This window comes from Cetorhinus maximus, chromosome 10, assembly GCF_964194155.1.
Source record: "Cetorhinus maximus chromosome 10, sCetMax3.hap1.1, whole genome shotgun sequence".
Classification (NCBI taxonomy): Eukaryota; Metazoa; Chordata; class Chondrichthyes; order Lamniformes; family Cetorhinidae; genus Cetorhinus; species Cetorhinus maximus.
Genome location: NC_135888.1, coordinates 56,824,098 through 56,841,335, shown reverse-complemented (window position 1 = coordinate 56,841,335; position 17,238 = coordinate 56,824,098). Strand labels below are relative to the sequence as shown.

The window sequence follows — 17,238 nt, the reverse complement described above, 5'->3', positions numbered from 1 at the left end:
TGTTCCCATGCATTTGCTGCCCTTGTCCTTCTAGGTGATTGAGATCACATGTTTAGAAGGTGCTGTTGAAGGGTCCTAGGCAAGCTGCAGTGCAATTTGAATACGGTACATACTGCTGCCATTTTGCATTGGTGCATTGGTGGTGGAGAGAGTGAATGTTTAAGGCAGTAGATGGGGTGCGGATCAGGCAGGCTACGTTTTCCTGGATGGTGTTGAGCTCCTTGAGTGTTGTTGGATCTGCACTCATCCAGACAAGTGAAGAGTATTTCATCACACTCTTGCCTTGTGCCTTGTAGATGGTGGATAGGCTTTGGGGAGGCAGGAGGTGAGTTACTGGTCACAGAGATCCCAGTCTCTGACATGCTCTTGTAGCCACAGTATTTATATGGCTAGTCCAGTTCAGTTTCTGCTCAATGGTAACCCCCAGGATGTTGATTATGGGAGATTCAGCAAAGCTATACCATTGAATGTCAAGGGGAATGGTCAGATTCTTTCTTGTTGGAGATGGTCATTGCCTGACACTTTTGTAGCACAAATGTTACTTGTCACTTACCAGCCCAAGCCTGAATATTCTCCAGGTCTTGTTGCATCCAGGCACAACTGCTTCAGTATTCGTGGTGTTGTGAATAGTGCTGAACACTGTGCAATCATCAGTGAAAATCATCACTTCTGACCTTATGATGGAGGGCAGGTCATTGATGAAGCAGCTGAAGATGGTTGGGCCTAGGACACTATTCTCAGGAACTCCTGCAGTGATGTCCTGGGGCTGAAATAATTAATATCCTCCAATAACCAAAACCATCTTCCTTTGTGCTAGGTATGACTCAAACCTGTGGAACCATTTTCGCCAATTCCCACTGACTTACCTCTCACCTCATCTCTCTGTAATTCAGCTTTTTCGCCCATGTTTGGATAAGGCTGTAATAAGGTGCAAGTTGAAGCAGCAGAGTTCTGGATGACTTCAAGTTTACAGAGGATAGAATGTGGGAGGCCAGCCAGGAGTGCATCTGAATAGACAAATTTCGTGGCACCAAAGGCATAAATAAAGGTTTCAGCAGCAGATCAGTTAAAGCAAGGGTGAGGTTGGCAATGTTGTGAGTTGAAAGAGGCGATATTAGAATGTAAGTACAAACATAAGAAATAGAAGCAGGAGTAGGCCATTTGGCCCCATGAGCCTGTTTCCCATTCAGTAAAACCATGGCTGATCTGACTGTGGCCTTAACTCCACTTTCCTGCCTGCCCCCAATAACCCTCGGCTCCCTCTGTCTACTCGGCCTTTAATATCTTCAATGACCTGGGCTCACTGGGATAGTGAATTCCAAAGATTAATGATCCTCAGAGAAGAAATTCATCCTCACCTCCATTTTAGATGTGAGAGCCACTATTTTGAAACTGTCACCTAGTTCTAGATTCTCCTACGAGGGAAAACATCTTTGCAGCATCTACCTTGTCAAGTCCCCTCAGAATCTTCTGTTTCAATAAGATCACCATTCATTCTTCTGAACTCCAATGAGTACAGACCCAACCTGTTCAACCTTTCCTCATAAGGCAGCCCCTTCATCCCAGGAAACAAAGCTGTCAGACCTGCTGAGTTTTTCCAGCTATTTTTGTTTTTGCTTCAGATTTCCAGCATCCACATTATTTTGCTTTTACCTCATGCACCTTCTCTGAACTGCCTCCAAAGCTAGTATATCTCTCCTAAAGGAAGGTCTCACCAAGGCAAGATTTCTGTACTTTTATACCCTTGCAATAAAAGCTAACATTCCATTTGCCTTCTTAATTGCTTGCTGTACCTGCATGGTAACTTTTTGTGATTCATGTACAAGTTTACCCAGGTCCCTCTCTCCTGCAGCATTCTGCAATCTCTCTTCATTGAAGTAATATTCTGCTTTTCTATTCTTGCTGCAATAATGGACAACCTCACATTTTTCCAATGACGGATATCAGGCTAATTCACCTACAAATTCCTGCTTTCTGCCTCCCTCCTTCCTTGATTAAAAGTGCTACATTTGGAGTTTTCCAATCCACTGGGATCTTTCCAGAATTCTGGAATTTTGGAAGATTACAACCAATGCACCCACTATCTCTGAGCTACTTCTTTAAAGACATTAAGATGTAGGCCATCAGACCCAGGGGACTTGTCAGCCTTTAGTTCCATTAGTCTACTTGGTACTTTTTCTCCAGCTATAGTGATGGTTTTAAGTTCCTCCCTCCCTTTTGCCTCTTGATTTTCTAGGGATCTTCTGGGATGCCTTTTTGAAAGCTATGGAATGGCATGAATGTGGCAGGGAGGCGATGGCGTAGTGGTAGTGGTATTGTCACTGGACTAAGTAATCCAGAGACCCAGGGTAATGCTCTGCGGACATCTCTGGGCAAATCCCGCCATGGCAGATGGTGAAATTTAAATTCAATGAAAATCTGGAATTAAAAGTCTAACGATGACCATTAAACCATTGTCGATTGTTGTAAAAACTCATCTGGTTCACTAATGTCCTTTAGGGAAGGAAACTTGCTGTTCTTACCTGGTCTGGCCTACATGTGATTCCAGGCTCACAGCAATCTTGGTTGACTCTTAAATGCCCACTGAAATGGCCTTGCAAGCCACTCAGTTGCATCACGCCGCTACTAAGCCTCAAAAAAGGAATGAAACTGGACGGACCACTCGGTATCGACTTAGGCACCAGAAACGACAATGGCAAACTCAGCCCTGTCAACCCTGTAAAGTCCCCCTTACTAATATCTGGGGGCTAGTGGCAAAATTGGGAAAGCTGTCTCACAGACTAGTCAAGCAACAGCCTGACATAGTATTCCTCACGGAATTATACCTTACAGACAATGTCCCAGACACCACCACCACCACCCCTGAGTATGTCCTGACCCACCGGCAGGACTGGCCCAGCAGAGGTGGCAGCACAGTGGTATACAGTTGGGAGGGAGTTGCCCTGGGAGTCCTCAACATCGACTCCGGACCCCATGAAATCTCATGGCATCAGGTCAAACATGGGTAAGGAAACCTCCTGCTGATTACCACGTACCATCCTCCCTCAGCTGATGAATCAATGCTCCTCCATGTTGAACATCACTTGGAGGAAGCATTGAGGATGGCAAGGGCACAGAATGTACTCTGGCTGGGGGACTTCAATGTCTATCACCAAGAGTGGCTCGGTAGCACCACTACTGACCGAGCTGGTCGAGTCCTAAAGGACATAGCTGCTGGACTGAGTCTGCGGCAGGTGGTGATGGAACCAACAAGAAGGAAAAACATACTTGACCTCATCCTCACAAACTGCCTGCCGCAGATGCATTTGTCCATGACAGTATCGGTAGGAGTCATCACCGCACAGTCCTTGTGGAGATGGAGTCCCGCCTTCACATTGAGGATACCCTCCATTGTGTTGTGTGGCACAATGGGATAGATTTCAAACAGATCTAGCAACTCAAGATTGGGCATCCATGAGGCGCTGTGGTCCATCAGCAGCAGAATTGCACTCGAACACAATCTGTAACCTCATGGCCCGGCATATCCCCCACTCTACCTTTATCATCAAGCCAGGGTATCAACCTTGGTTCAATGAAGAATGCAAGAGGGCATGCCAGGAGTACGCCCCAAACAGACCTAAAAATGAGGTATCAACCTGGTGAAGCTATAACAGGACTACTTATGTGCCATAAAGCATAAGCAGCAAGTGACAGACAGAGCTAAGCAATCCCACAACCAACGGATCAGATCCAAGCTCTGCAGTCTTGCCACATCCAGTTGTGAATGGTGGTGGACGATTAAACAATTCACTGGAGGAGACGGCTCCACAAATAGCCCCATCCTCAATGATGCAGGAGTCCAGCACACCAGTGCAAAAGATAAGACTGAAGCATTCGCAACAATCTTCAGCCAGAAGTGCTGAGTGGATGATCCATCTCGGCCTCCTCTGGAGTACCCAGCATCACAGATGCCAGTCTTCAGCCAATTCAATTCACTCCACGTGATATCAAGAAATGGCTGAAGGCACTGGATACTGCAAAGGCTATGGGCCCTGACAATGTTTCAGCAATAGCACTGAAGACTTATGCTCCAGAACTTGCTGCGCCCCGAGCCAAGCTGGCCCAGTACAGCTACAACACTGGCATCTACCCAGCTATGTGGAAAATTGCCCAGTTAAGTCCTGTACACAAAAATCAGGACAAATCCAACCCAGCCAATTACCGCCCCACCAGTCTACTCTCCATCATCAGTAAATGGGTCATCAACAGTGCTATCAAGTGACACTTGCTTAGCAATAACCTGCTCACTGACGCCCAGTTTGGGTTCCGCCAGGGCCACTCACCTACCGACCTCATTACAGCCTTGGCTCAAGCATGTACAAAAGAGCTGAACTCCCGAGGTGGATGAAAGTGACTGCCCTTGATTTCAAGGCCGCATTTGACTGAGTGTGCCATCAAGGAACCCCACCAAACTGGAGTCAATGGGAATCAGGGGGAAAACTCTCTATTGGTTGGACTCATACCTAGCAGAAAGGAAATGGTTGTGGTTGTTGGAGGTCAGTCAACTCAGCTCCAGGGCATCACTGCCGGAGTTCCTCAGGGTAGTACCTTCGGCCTAACCATCTTCAGCTTCTTCATCAATGGCCTTCCTTGCACCATAAGGTCAGAAGTGGGGATATTTGCTGATGATTACACATGTTCAGCACCATTCGCGACTTCTCTGACACTGAATGCAGCAAGACCTGGATAATATCCAGGCTTAGGCTGACATGTGGCAAGCAACATTCGTGCCATACAATGGCCATCTCCAACAGAAGAGAATCTAACCATCGCCCCTTGACGTTCAATGGCATCAACATCACTGAATCGCCACTATCAACATCCTGGGGATTATCATTGACCAGAAACTGAACTGGACTAGCCATATAAATAATGTGGCTACAAGAGCAGGTCAGAGGCTAGGAATCCTGTGATGAGTAACTCATCTCCTGACTCCCCAAAGCCTGTCCACCATCTACAAGGCACAAGTCAGGAGTGTGATGGAATACTTTCCACTTGCCTGGATGAGTGCAGCTTCAACATCACTCAAGAAGCTTGACACTGTCCAGGACAAAGCAGCCTGCTTGATTGGCACCACATCCACAAACATTCACTTCCTCCACCACTGATGTACAGTAGCAGCAGTGTGTACCATCTATAAGATACACTGCAGGAATTCACCAATGCTCCTTAGACAGCACCTTCCAAACCCACGACCACTACCGTCTAGTGCAGGGACAAGGGCAGCGGACAGATGGGAACATCACCGCCTGGAAGTTCCCTCCAAGCCACTCACCATCCTGACTTGGAAATATATCGCTGTTCCTTCACTGTCGCTGGGTCAAAATCCTGGAACTCCCTCCCTAACAGCAGTGTGTGTGTACCTACACTACATGGACTGCAGCAGTTCAAGGCAGCAGCTCACCACCACCTTCTCAAGGGCAACTGGGAAAGGGCAATAAATGCTGGACCAGCCAGCAAAGCCCACATCCTGTCACTAAATAATTTTTTTTAAAAAAAAAAGCAAGCTCATCTCGGGGTCAAAAATGACACCAAGGTTGCAATGGTCTGGTTCAGCCTCAAATAGTTGCCAAGAAGAGGGCTGGAGTTTGTTACAGGGACAGAAGACAATGGATTAAGTATTCCCGACATTTAGTTGGATGAAATTTCTGCTCATCCAGTACTGAATGTCTAATTAGCAGTGCGACAATTTAGATTCAGTGGAGGGGCTGAGAGAAGCGGTAGAGAGGTGGAGCTGGGTGTTACCAGTGTACAGATGGAAACTGCTGCTGTCTTCTCAGATATCACCGAAGGGAAGTGTGTAGATGAGAAATAGGATGGATAAATCGTTGGTACAGTCCAGAAGAAGAAATAAAATCATGTGTCAGTAGCACACAGACCTTTCCTCTCTCAAAGGTTTCAAGTCCCCCCCAACTCTCTTAGCTAATACGAAGCGAGTTTGGTGCAGTGTCAACTCACCTCAAAGTGGACACAAGCACATAGATTTAAACTACACATAAATTGGCAATGCTCTGAGACTGAGAGATGCCATGTGGTGGTTGGTGTGTGTGGAATAAAAATGTTGCATTGATGCAGTAGAGGTCCTCTCCTGGGTTTTGGACTGAAAGCAGAGTTCAGAATTTGGAATCAGGCATCACAAAACTGGCTCTTGAAGGCAAAATTGGAAACATATTTGGTCCCTGGGTGTAGGCATTCATCATCCTGAGTACAAATTTTCACTACACAAAAAAAGGAGTTTAAAAAATGGAACTACAGAGCAAATTTTCCAACAATTTGGAAGAAGAGGGAATTCTTCTTTAAATCACTGAAAGATGTCCAGTCACTGAAAGAAATATTCATACCCATTACCACTTGCTGGAGGTTGTTGTGTCAAACAAACTGAACTGCAGAGAATGAACCATTCGGTTGCTCAGCAGTAAGAAGTTATTATTTTCCTTTTCCAAAATTCTCTTCCTCGCCTGCTTCTGTCATCCTCTCCCAGGCTGGTCTCTAGGTATACCTAGACTCAATTAATCCACAAATATTGCAGAACACTTCTACATCACAGTAGCATTATTTTCTCATATCAAAGGGGTTTGGTATGAACCGCTGCTGAAGGCTGCAGTGGAGCCATCAGTACTGTACACCCCGTTGATGCACTAAGTGTCTCAGCATGGCCTCCATCAAACCTCAAAGAAGTAGCTTAAGAGACCCATTCCTCAGGAAAGCTTATGTCAGTCCTATTCCAAAACTAACTGCCAAAAGAAACGGAATGATTGTCTAATTTTTAACACAGCTACTAGCATTTCTTTCTTGGTGCTGTTCATAATAGGTCAAGTCATATGCTATGTTATAAATCCCATGAAATACAGATTACGTTATTCTCTCGAAGCTGTCTCTCTGGAAAACTTACTATTGAGTGAGAACAGATTATAATTGCACTTCAGGTTACACATTGGAATAAAGAAGGAGAAACCATTTTCAGTGGCAGAAGAGGACACAAATTTAAAATACTTGGCAAAAGAAGCAGAGGTGAGAAATTTTTTTCTCTACCCTGTGAGTTGCTATAATTTGGAATTCACTGCCTGAAAGTGTGGTGGAAGCAGATTCAATAATAACTTTCAAAAGAAAATTAGATAAATACTTGAAGGAGAAGACATTTGCAGGGCTGTGAGGAAAAGGCAAGGAAGTGGGACAAAACGGTGTGGAACACAGAAGCAAGATAGCACCTTCAAAGGGCCGGGACAGGCCTGATGGACCAAATGGTCTCTTTCTATGCTGTATCATTCTATGATTAGATTCTATGATTCGATTCGATGATTCTTTGAGAACATATTCCTTTTTTAAAAAAAAGGTCTTGAGAGTAAGGTCAGTCAAAGCTTATGGGTGTTCTGGCTCCTCTGTCAGTTAAGATATTTTTTAGTTATTGGGAGACTTGATACATTCAGATCTTTAAGTAGCCAATCCAGAAGGGTGGGTTTGTGAAAATTTGAAGCCATTTAAGACTCTTATTTTTGGATTTTCTTTCCACTTTTAGAGCTCAGTGGATCACTCACTCTTTTTCTACTGCAGTGTATGGAAGCAAGCCAGAATCATCTTTGCATTGAAATACTGCCACACCATTAGGGTTGCTAATTCACATTGGACATATCCCTGGAGGTTTTATGACATGAGCTTCCACTTCTTACCATCCCGTCCCCACATCCCCTGCCATTGGTTATTCATCTTCATGGTGCCCTGACTTCCCACTTCAATTGGAAAGTAAATAGGCTCTACATTGTCCATTTGCATAATTTTTAATCGTCAGGCAAACAGACCTTTCCCCATCTCCAAAGTTTTTAACATATGAATGAAAGCATATAAAGAAAACAAAAACATATATTTTTAATACCTCTATGATTTTCTACCCAGGTTGCTCACAGCAGTGTCCTGGCGATTAATCTAGAATTCCTGGAGACTCAAGGACAATCCCGGAGGGTTGGCAACCCTCTGCATAATTATCTAAAGTCGCAACAATTAATAAATATTGCACATTTAACAACCCATTTTATTCAAAGATTGTGAGAAACCATTTTGGAAAATGACAATATTAAGTAATGCAGATGGGGAAGCATTAGCTTTAACCCAGAAGCTTTCTGAATTGTCATCCATTATTTATCTGCTGCCACTCCCATGCTTTCTGTCAAATAGGTAGTTGAAGACAGAAAGATTGTATTTGGATGGTTAAGCTCCAAAACCTACAAGAGCATTTATATAAAATTACCTAAAATCTACAGCACATAAACAGGCCATTCGACCCAGCATTCAGGCTTTGCACAAGCTTCCTCTCACATTTCTTCAGCATAACCTTCTATTCCTTTCTCAGTAGCACACAAGGCTTCAGGTCCTTTATAAAAGTGCCACTTCTCCCCCCTGAGCAAAGTCGTACATCCTAGTCAAAAATGAGCGGACATATAGCAGGGCAACTGGACAATCAGCTATTTCAGGGGATTGAACCAATCAGCCACAGGGGCCTACAACTGCATTCTTCCCTACTTTCACACAAATTATTTCTAATTACTTTGAACTCGCCAAAAATTAAAGGGAACAAGCTTGATGGACGGAGCCACGGATTCATAATCCTTTCCAAGCATTCACAAAGGAGGCTCGGGCTCTGGAGTGAAGATACTGTAAATCCCCCTAGAAGTATCTCAGTTCAACCAGCAGTCCTTCCCAGTCCTGCCCTGGTTCTGTCTCAGTGTGTACCATCAAGAACCTGCAGCAAGTGCTCATGTACATCATCAAAAAAGAGATTTCATATTTTCAGCAGTGTGCCATACACTCTTTACAATGAGCTCTTCATATTTTTGCATTTTAAGTTATGAGTGATTAAGAGGAGAAAATGAGGGTGCAGATTCAGAAGAAATCATGTTAGTTTTTAATACAGTATGATGCAGTAGTACTGATATGTAGAGCTACTTGGCTCCATTTCATACATATGTAGATGCACTATGATGCAAATGTACTCCTAGCATCTCCAACGACAGTTCCTTAATGTACTTGCTTGAAATGTTAAGGTCATCACTAACTGCAGCACTTGAGCCCGACAGAATCGGATTCAATTGCGGAACTGACAGCGATCTTACTGCTGCTCTGTCTACATACATAGAAAGCTGTACCAAAAGGACCACATAAGGGTTTTAGTATCTGCAAATAACCAGTCATGTCAGCCAGGGGAAATAAAATTCCATAATAATGTTTCAATCCATTAAAGACAATTCTAAGTGCAGCTCTGTGAGAGGGATTTCTCAATACATGAGCACAACCATCGTCATTGGCAACAAGTCTGCAGTGCTCTCTAGAGGCACCCATCACCCACTCAGCTCCGTTTGATAGAAGGGCCTTGGATGAAATCTGGAAACATTACATTCCCTTTCAATTTAGTGGGATTTTTTTTTGAACAAAATAAAAGATCAAAAACCCTCAGCTCAACAGTTAAAATGCAGCAAAGAATGCCTTGAACGGAATGGTGGGAGTGCAGATAAAGCACGCCTGACAGCTGAAGAACCAAGAAACAGAAAATCTCATGTTGCAGGCCGGTGAGGTTAATGTATAAAGGTCAAAAGTTAGAATATTGCTGCTAAAGATAGAAGGCAAATAAAGTTTCAAGAGATGAAACAATAGGAAAAAGGTTGATCTTTAACCCTTTTCTCCTCCCATTCAAGGATTTCTTTCAGATCATTCTCCCATGACCCCAGGGGGCTGTCTGTGGGTATTTATAGACCTTAATTTTGCAATCTAATTTATTAGCAAAGATGTATCCCCAAGTTTTTTTTATTTAAAAATAAGCTGCATAATGCTTCCAACCTACAGAGGAAGAAATAATGCTAGCATTGAAATATGGATTGTACCAAGGGATCATTTTCACATTGCAAAGGGAAGATTCATACTGAATGTCATCTCACCTGGACAGTGGCCAGTCGAGTTCATCGTGTTAAATAACCCGGTCTGTCTTAATGAAATAACTGCAGTTCGCCTTACAGGTAATGAAGGAATTTGATTTTTTTTTTCTCTCTTTATAAAGGATGTCAAGATCGAGGATATTTCAACAACGTGTGCTTTGAAATCCTACGCGTAACTGCGGATCACCAATTTCAGCAACCCATCCCCTCCCTCCCCACCCACCCACCCCCCTTTTCTTAAAATGAGCTACATTCTCTGGTAGATTCAATATCCAGAGGAGTTTGTTTTATATAAAAAATGATTTTATTCACCGATTCCCTGTCCCTTATTTCTGCAGCACTGCAATCTTAACTCAGTCACACTTGTCCTCTGCTCTTTTACTCGTATTCCTTGGGTACCAGGCAAGGATGTGGTGAAACATCATTTGATTCCGCAACAGGACTCAATTCGGCGCACTGTTACTCAAATGGTCTAAAATGCCAATTTCTTTTAAAAAAAGGAACAAGACAGTCATATCACACGCACGCACACATACATTTAAATAAACAACCTGGGTTAAATGGCTGTAAATACCTTCAGTTGCATAGTTATGGTCACGTAGAAAACTGTTGTTGATTTTGCGGGTGTCAATCTCCTCCTCCATTTACAGCCGGATTACTTGGAGATTTGGGAATGAAGCAAGCAGGTATCCACGATCCCATTGCCCTAGTGGAACCAGAGGGAGAGCCTCGCACGGCGCGACATAGTCCAAACCTGCTGAGCACCGTTAAAACCTTCCTTCCAGAAGATGTAAAAGAGACACGCACAGGGCCGAATAGCTCCTTCCGCAGTCCCCAAAGCTCCACTAGCAGGACATGCTTCTGGTGTGACCCGCACACTGCGTGTCCTTTTGTTTAATGGCTCTTAAGATAAGAAAAAAAAAAGCCTCAAGTGCAAATTTTTAAAAATCAACTATTCTAGTGCTGTTTTAAAGTTTGCCTTTTGGCATTAGTCAGCCCAGAGCTCAATCAAAAGGTGTGATTGCGTGTGAAGCAGAGGCAGGCATCTGAGAGAGGATTTCAGTATTAAAATTCTGTAGTTACTTCAGGCAGACAAAATGCGTCAGCACCTCCTATGTTGATCCCCCTCTCTCTCTCCCTATACAGTACTGCATGAGACTGCTGCTGCTGGAGCCGTATGCTGCATCAGCACAGGCTCCTCCCATACAGCTTGGCAGTGTCCAACCGCATCAGAACCACTCTCTCTCTCTCTCTCTCATACACACACACACACACACACACTGATTTCAAGCTGCAGTGGGGAGTTGGGGGTGGATTCAATCGTAAGCAACAGACTGGAGGATTGCTAATTCACTGCCATCGCTGCGGATCTGCTGCCTAACACTGCTCCCCCCACCCCCTGCTCATGCCCAGGATGCTAGGCTGGGTGTACTCCAGTAAAGAAAAGAAACCTCATTGCTACTTAATCAGCAGGAGAGCCAAAGAAAAGAGGCAACATTAAAGTTAAACCCCTCACCTAACGGTAGTGAACAAATACCGACATTGTCCAACAGTGCAGCAGGTAATTAATACGAGGTAGAGGAAGAATAGGTATCTCAGAAAATCGACAAAGCCACCGTTTGCAGGTCACAGAGAGATTGTAGTCAAAGGCGGTGCAGCACGGTGGGGCTAAAAGGGTTAAACTGAAGACAGGTTGCACAGGCTAGCATTGTACTGCTTTCCTGACACTAAGGGGTGATCTAATTGAGGTGTTTAAGATGATTGGAAATTGTAGATAGAAAGAAACCATTTCCTCTGGTGAAGGAGTCCAGGACAAGAGGATATAACATTAGAATTAGAGCTGGGCCATTCAGCGGTGATGACAGGAAACAGTTCACACCGAAAGGGAGGTGGAAATTTGGAACTTTCTCCCCGCCTCCAAAAAACCCTGTCAAGGCTCATGGTCAATTGAAATTGTCATAGTTAGATTGATGCATTTAGGTAGGCAGGGGTATTAAGGGATATGGAACCCAGGCAGGTAAATGGAGTTAAGAAACAGAGCTGCTATGATCAAACAGAATGGCAGTGCCGGCTCGCAGGATGAAATGGCCTCCCCTTTTCATAAGTTCCAAAATGACTTTGCTGTGGAATTTGGGAAGCTATGTGTGTCAGAAGGACAATAGCTACATGATAGTAGACAGGTACATATTGAGGAAAGGTTAAAAGAGATATGCAGGTCGGCGGAGGGAGAAATAATACAGGGGTCTTATCAGCTGCATATATGTCTCACAACTCAAAAAACAGTGAGGATGCAGAGTAATGAATATGTCCTGTGGGAAAAGGAGCATAGTTCACCAAAACAATTGAGGAGGTAAACAAGTGGCTGGAAGCATGGAATAAGAACAATGTTACCATCATAAATAATTGGGAATCCTTCCAAAATAAAGAGAACTGGGACAATACAGACTGGTTGCACTTAAATGAAGTAGGGTCAAGGGTACACAGAGGGAGCAATAGGGAATCAGGTACATAGGATTTATAGCACAGAAACAGACCATTCAGCCCACTGGTCTAGGCAGCGTGCACGCATGCTTCCACCCCCTTCATCTAATCCTATCAGCATAGCCATCTATTCCTTTTCTCCTCGTCTATATTTACCTTGCTTCCCCGCATATACATTTATGTTGTTAACCTCAACTTCTCCGTGTGGAAGCAAGCTCCTACTGTATTCCTCATTGGATGTATTAGTGAGTATCTTATCTTTATGGCACCTGGTTTTGGTTCTGTATCTGCCCTATCAAGCCTGTTAGTAATCTTAAAGAACTCTATCAGCTGGGCCATTCTTTTTTATAGAGAAAGCTAGACAGGTAAGTGTGGGCGGGGATGGAAAGAGGCAACAACAGGATTCCATATGAGGCAGACCACTGGGTAGAAAACAGTCAACAGGTAGTTTTAGATAAAATAGAAGTCATAGCACTCCTGGAGGATAGTGACCACAACAACAACTTGCATTCATTTGGCACCTTTAAAATAGTAAAACATTCCAAGGTGCTTCACAGGAGCATCATTAAACAAAATTTGACACAAGCCACATAAAGGAGACATTAGGGCGGGGGATCTTGCTCAAAGAGGTAGGTTTTAAGGAGTGTTTTAGAGGAGGAGAGAGAAGTAGAGAGATGAATAGGTTAATGAGGGAAATATAGAGTTAAGGCAGCTGAAGGCAATGGTGAAGTGATAAAATCAAGGTGCACAAGAGGCTGAATTAGAGGAATTTAGAGATCTGGGAGGTTGTAGGGCTGGAGTAACTTACTGCAAACTGTGCAGACCAATCTAACCAAAGGTAAAAGTTTTTGGATGGAGCGTTGAGCTCACAGACACATCTCTGCAGTAGTTCTATTATATGGATCTCAACAGAAGTGAGCCTATGGCCAGATTTCCAAGACAGCTGTGAAAGTGCAGTGAATCTGTCAGCTTTGTTTAATTTCCATGCTGTATGTGGGGCTAATGTCTCCCTCTCATTTCTTTGAGGCTTTGTCATGAAAATAGTCTTTTACTTGGTATAGCTGCTTCGTTAATGAGAGGAAGTAAAACCATTCCTTTTATCAGCCTGTTCAATGAAAATGGAAAGAAAAACTTGCCACAAATAATGACTAGGAAAATATTCCAGTCTGTGTCACCCAAGTCTCAGTGCTCCTCCTTATTCCCCTGGCTGATTCTGGTTTCATTTCTGATTTTATCAGCGATGTTGGCACTGGGGAATGGAACATTTTCCATTTCAGACACAAAGAATGAAAGGCAACCCAGGTCACTGACAATTTGACAATGTTCAGCTCCGTTCACAACTCCTCTAATAATGAAAAAGCCCATGCCAGTCTACAGCAGGACCTGGGTAACATGCAAGCTTGGGCTGACAATTGCTGGGAAATGACCATCTCCAACAACAAAAAACTCCTTCTCCTGGCTATTGATGGTACTACCATTGTGAAATCCTCCAACTTTAACATTGTAGGTGACCACTGACCAGACCGATATGAACCAGAACAAAGTGGCAAGTAACGTTCACCCCACACAAATGCCAGGCAATGACCATCTCTAACAAGAGAGAAATCTAACCATCTTCCCTTGACATTCAATAGCATTAACATCGCCAAATCCCCGACTATCAACATTCTAGGGGTTACCATTGACCAGGAACTGAACTGGACCAGCCATGTAAACACTGTGACTACAAGAGCAGGTCAGAGGCTGAGAATTTTGTTGCGAGTAACTCACCTCCTGACTCCGCAAAGCTTGTCCAGTATTTACAAGTCAGGATTATGATTCAACACTCTCCATTTGCCTGGAAGTGCAACTCCAACAACACCCAAAAGCTATACACCATCCAGGACAAAGCAGCCGCTTGATTGGCACTCCATCCATCACCTGAAACATTCACCCCCTCCAGCACTGGTGCACTAAGGCAGCAGTGTGTACTCATCGACATTATGTGTTGCAGAAACTCGCCAAGGCTCCTTCAACAGCACTTTCCAAGACCACAAACTCTACCGCCTAGGGCAAGTACAGCAGATGGGAATGCCATCGCCTGCAAGTTCCTCTCATACACCATCCCAACATAGAACTATATTGCCATTCCTTCACTGTTACTTGGTCAAAATCAGGGAACTCCTTCCCTAACAGCGCTGTGGTATACCTACACCAGATGGACTGCAGTGGGTGCTGTATCTTCTCAAGGGCAGTTAGGGATGGACAATAAATACTGGTCTTGCTAGTGACGTTCACATCCCATGAACACTTGGAAAGCTTAAATGGACCAGCATATCAATATGATGGCTATAAGAACAGGTCAAAAGCAGAGTACACTGTAATGAGTAGCTCACCTCATGATTTTGTAACTGCATCTAGCAAGGAGTTGATGGAATATCACCACTCACCTGGATGATGCAGTCACAAGATCATTTAAGAAGCTCAACGTCATCCAACATGGAAGGATTCACTTCATCAGCACTCCTGCTACCGGCCTCGATATCCAGCACAAAACTATCTATTGGATCCACTGCAGCAACCCACCAGACCTACCTCGACAGCACCTCCCATCCAGCCCCACAACTCACTATCAAGTAGAGCAAGAGCTTCAACATCATAGGAACATCCTTCGAAGAAGTCCTTTAGAGGATCATAGCAGCAGCCCAATATCACTTTGTCAGGGCATAAAGTAATGGACAATAGTGGGCAACTGCACATGATAAAGAGTATTTGTGTAAATCACCCAGTTTAGAGCTCCCACTTCCTGCACCCGAAGTATTAATTCTACTGTTCTCCCTCTCCTGATGATGCCTGCCCTGCTTAAGGGTTTCCAGGATTTCCTGTCCATGTGGAGAATTTTCTGAATATTGGGTGGGCCGGTTGGGAGCAGGTGTGGGTGGGCGTGGAGCCGATCGCCGCCCACGACCAGCTGGGCACCACCATTTTACATGGGTGGGCCAATTAAGGCCTGCCTAGCGTGGCGCACAGCTGGTAGAGCTCGGCACTGCCTGTGCGGGCGGTGGGGAAGAGGGAGAGTTGGGGAGTGCACTCTTGTACGCGAGATTAAGTTCTTATTGAAATTTTTTAATAAAGATAAAAATTATTTACACATATCCCCTCACGTGACAGTGTCACATGAGCTGGGACAAGTTTGTCAATTTATTAGAATTTATTTATTGATTTTATTAAACCTTCAGGAAACCTCATCCCGCCCGTGGATGAGGTTTCCTGAAAAACGCAAAGGCCACTTGGGCTCTTCGCCTGCCCGCCAACCTTAAGGGTGGTGGGCAGCGGTGTTAATTATCTTAATTACTTCCCTAATGGCCTTAACAGGTCTTCGACAGTTCGACGGGCGCGCAGCCACCTCCGGCGCACGCCCGCCGAACGAAAGATCTGAATGACGCGCAGTGACGTCAGGACGCACGCCCAACATCACTGCGCGTCATTTCACGTGTTGGCGTGTCAGGCCCAGCCCCGCACGCCGACATCAAAATTCTGGCCTACGTTTCAGGTTTCCAAACTCTGGAGCTTTTTTGTTCTGAAGTTCAGGATCTTGATTCATTGAGAAAGCAATCAGAGGCTGATCTTAGTTTGGGGTAGGAGACGAGCACAGTAGGATTTTAAAACCATAAATCAGAAAACAGGTAAAACAAAAGCCAAAATAGAGCAGTAAACTCTTTGAAAAAACTATTCAATTAGTCCCACTCTCCCTGCACTTTCCTCATAGCCCTGAGAGTTTCTCAATTTTTAAGCATTTATCTAATTTACTTTTGAAAGTTATTATTGAATCTGCTTCCAGGCAGCACATGTCAGATCATAACCATTTGCTACAGAGAATAAATTCTAATATCTCCGGCTCTTTTGTAAATTCTTAAATCTGTGTTCTCTAGTTACCGACCCCCCTACCAGCGGAAACATTTTCTCTACCTACTCTATCAAAAACTTTCATAAATTTGAACATTTCTATTAAATCTTCCCTTAACCTTCTCTACTTTAAAGAGGCCAATCTCTGAAGATAGATTTTTTTTAAATTACTATTTTTAAACAAGCATATAATAGCATATCATTCAAATATTACAGTGATAAATCTACTCATCATCTGAATAGTGGTTTATTACCGCAATATTAGCAGGTATTTCAGTATCATGGTGCAGGAATCAAAATCTCCAGTGAAAATGACTTGCCTTGGAAGAACTAAATTACTGTTCGATGCTGAAAGGTGAATGGGCAGCGTTGACAGATCATCGAGAATATTTTTTTAAAAGTGAGATCACGGGCCAGATACGGTGATCAAGCTGGCCACATTTGGCTGCCGGCCTCATACTGTGTAACCCTGCTCTAACTCAACCTTGGAGTAGGCACAAAAATTATAGTTGGACTAGATAATACAACCTGAAAGCATTTGCAGTCTGTTTGTCCTTCACCTGTGACCCAAAGTATGCTTGCCACTCCATATGCCTTTGGGCCTCTGCACTGATCGAGCTGGGACTCTGCCTTCTTCTTGCACTCCAGCTGAGGAAGCAAGGGGATGATCTCAGGAGACAGCAGGGACCTCATTTTCCATACAGTCTATGAAAGGGTTCTGTTAAAATAGATGTATATTTAATGCACCTAGTAAACATGCCGATGCTTTTCTTTTGACTCATCCTGTATGGAGTTGACTGCCCAGAGTGGCACAGCCTGCCAAGTGGAGATTTGCAGGTGTCAGCTGTGGCTCAGTAGGTAGCACCATCCCTTTGGAGTCAGCAGGTTGTGAATTCAAGCCCCACGCCACAGA

General features: G+C 44.1%; 1 protein-coding gene across 3 annotated transcripts in view; it reads right to left on the bottom strand.

Annotated features, from left to right (window-relative positions):
* ppp2r2bb (protein phosphatase 2, regulatory subunit B, beta b) overlaps nucleotides 1-17,238 on the bottom strand; it is a 582,393-nt gene that overhangs the window by 253,685 nt on the left and 311,470 nt on the right. The window contains exon 1 of one of the 3 annotated variants that reach the window (XM_078550519.1): nucleotides 10,534-11,094. The exons of the other annotated variants lie outside the window; for them this stretch is intronic. Coding sequence (XP_078406645.1) covers nucleotides 10,534-10,603 — 70 coding nt within the window. The 5' untranslated portion in view covers nucleotides 10,604-11,094. Of the gene's footprint in view, nucleotides 1-10,533; nucleotides 11,095-17,238 lie in introns of those variants that run through there. 3 annotated transcript variants of the gene reach the window in all.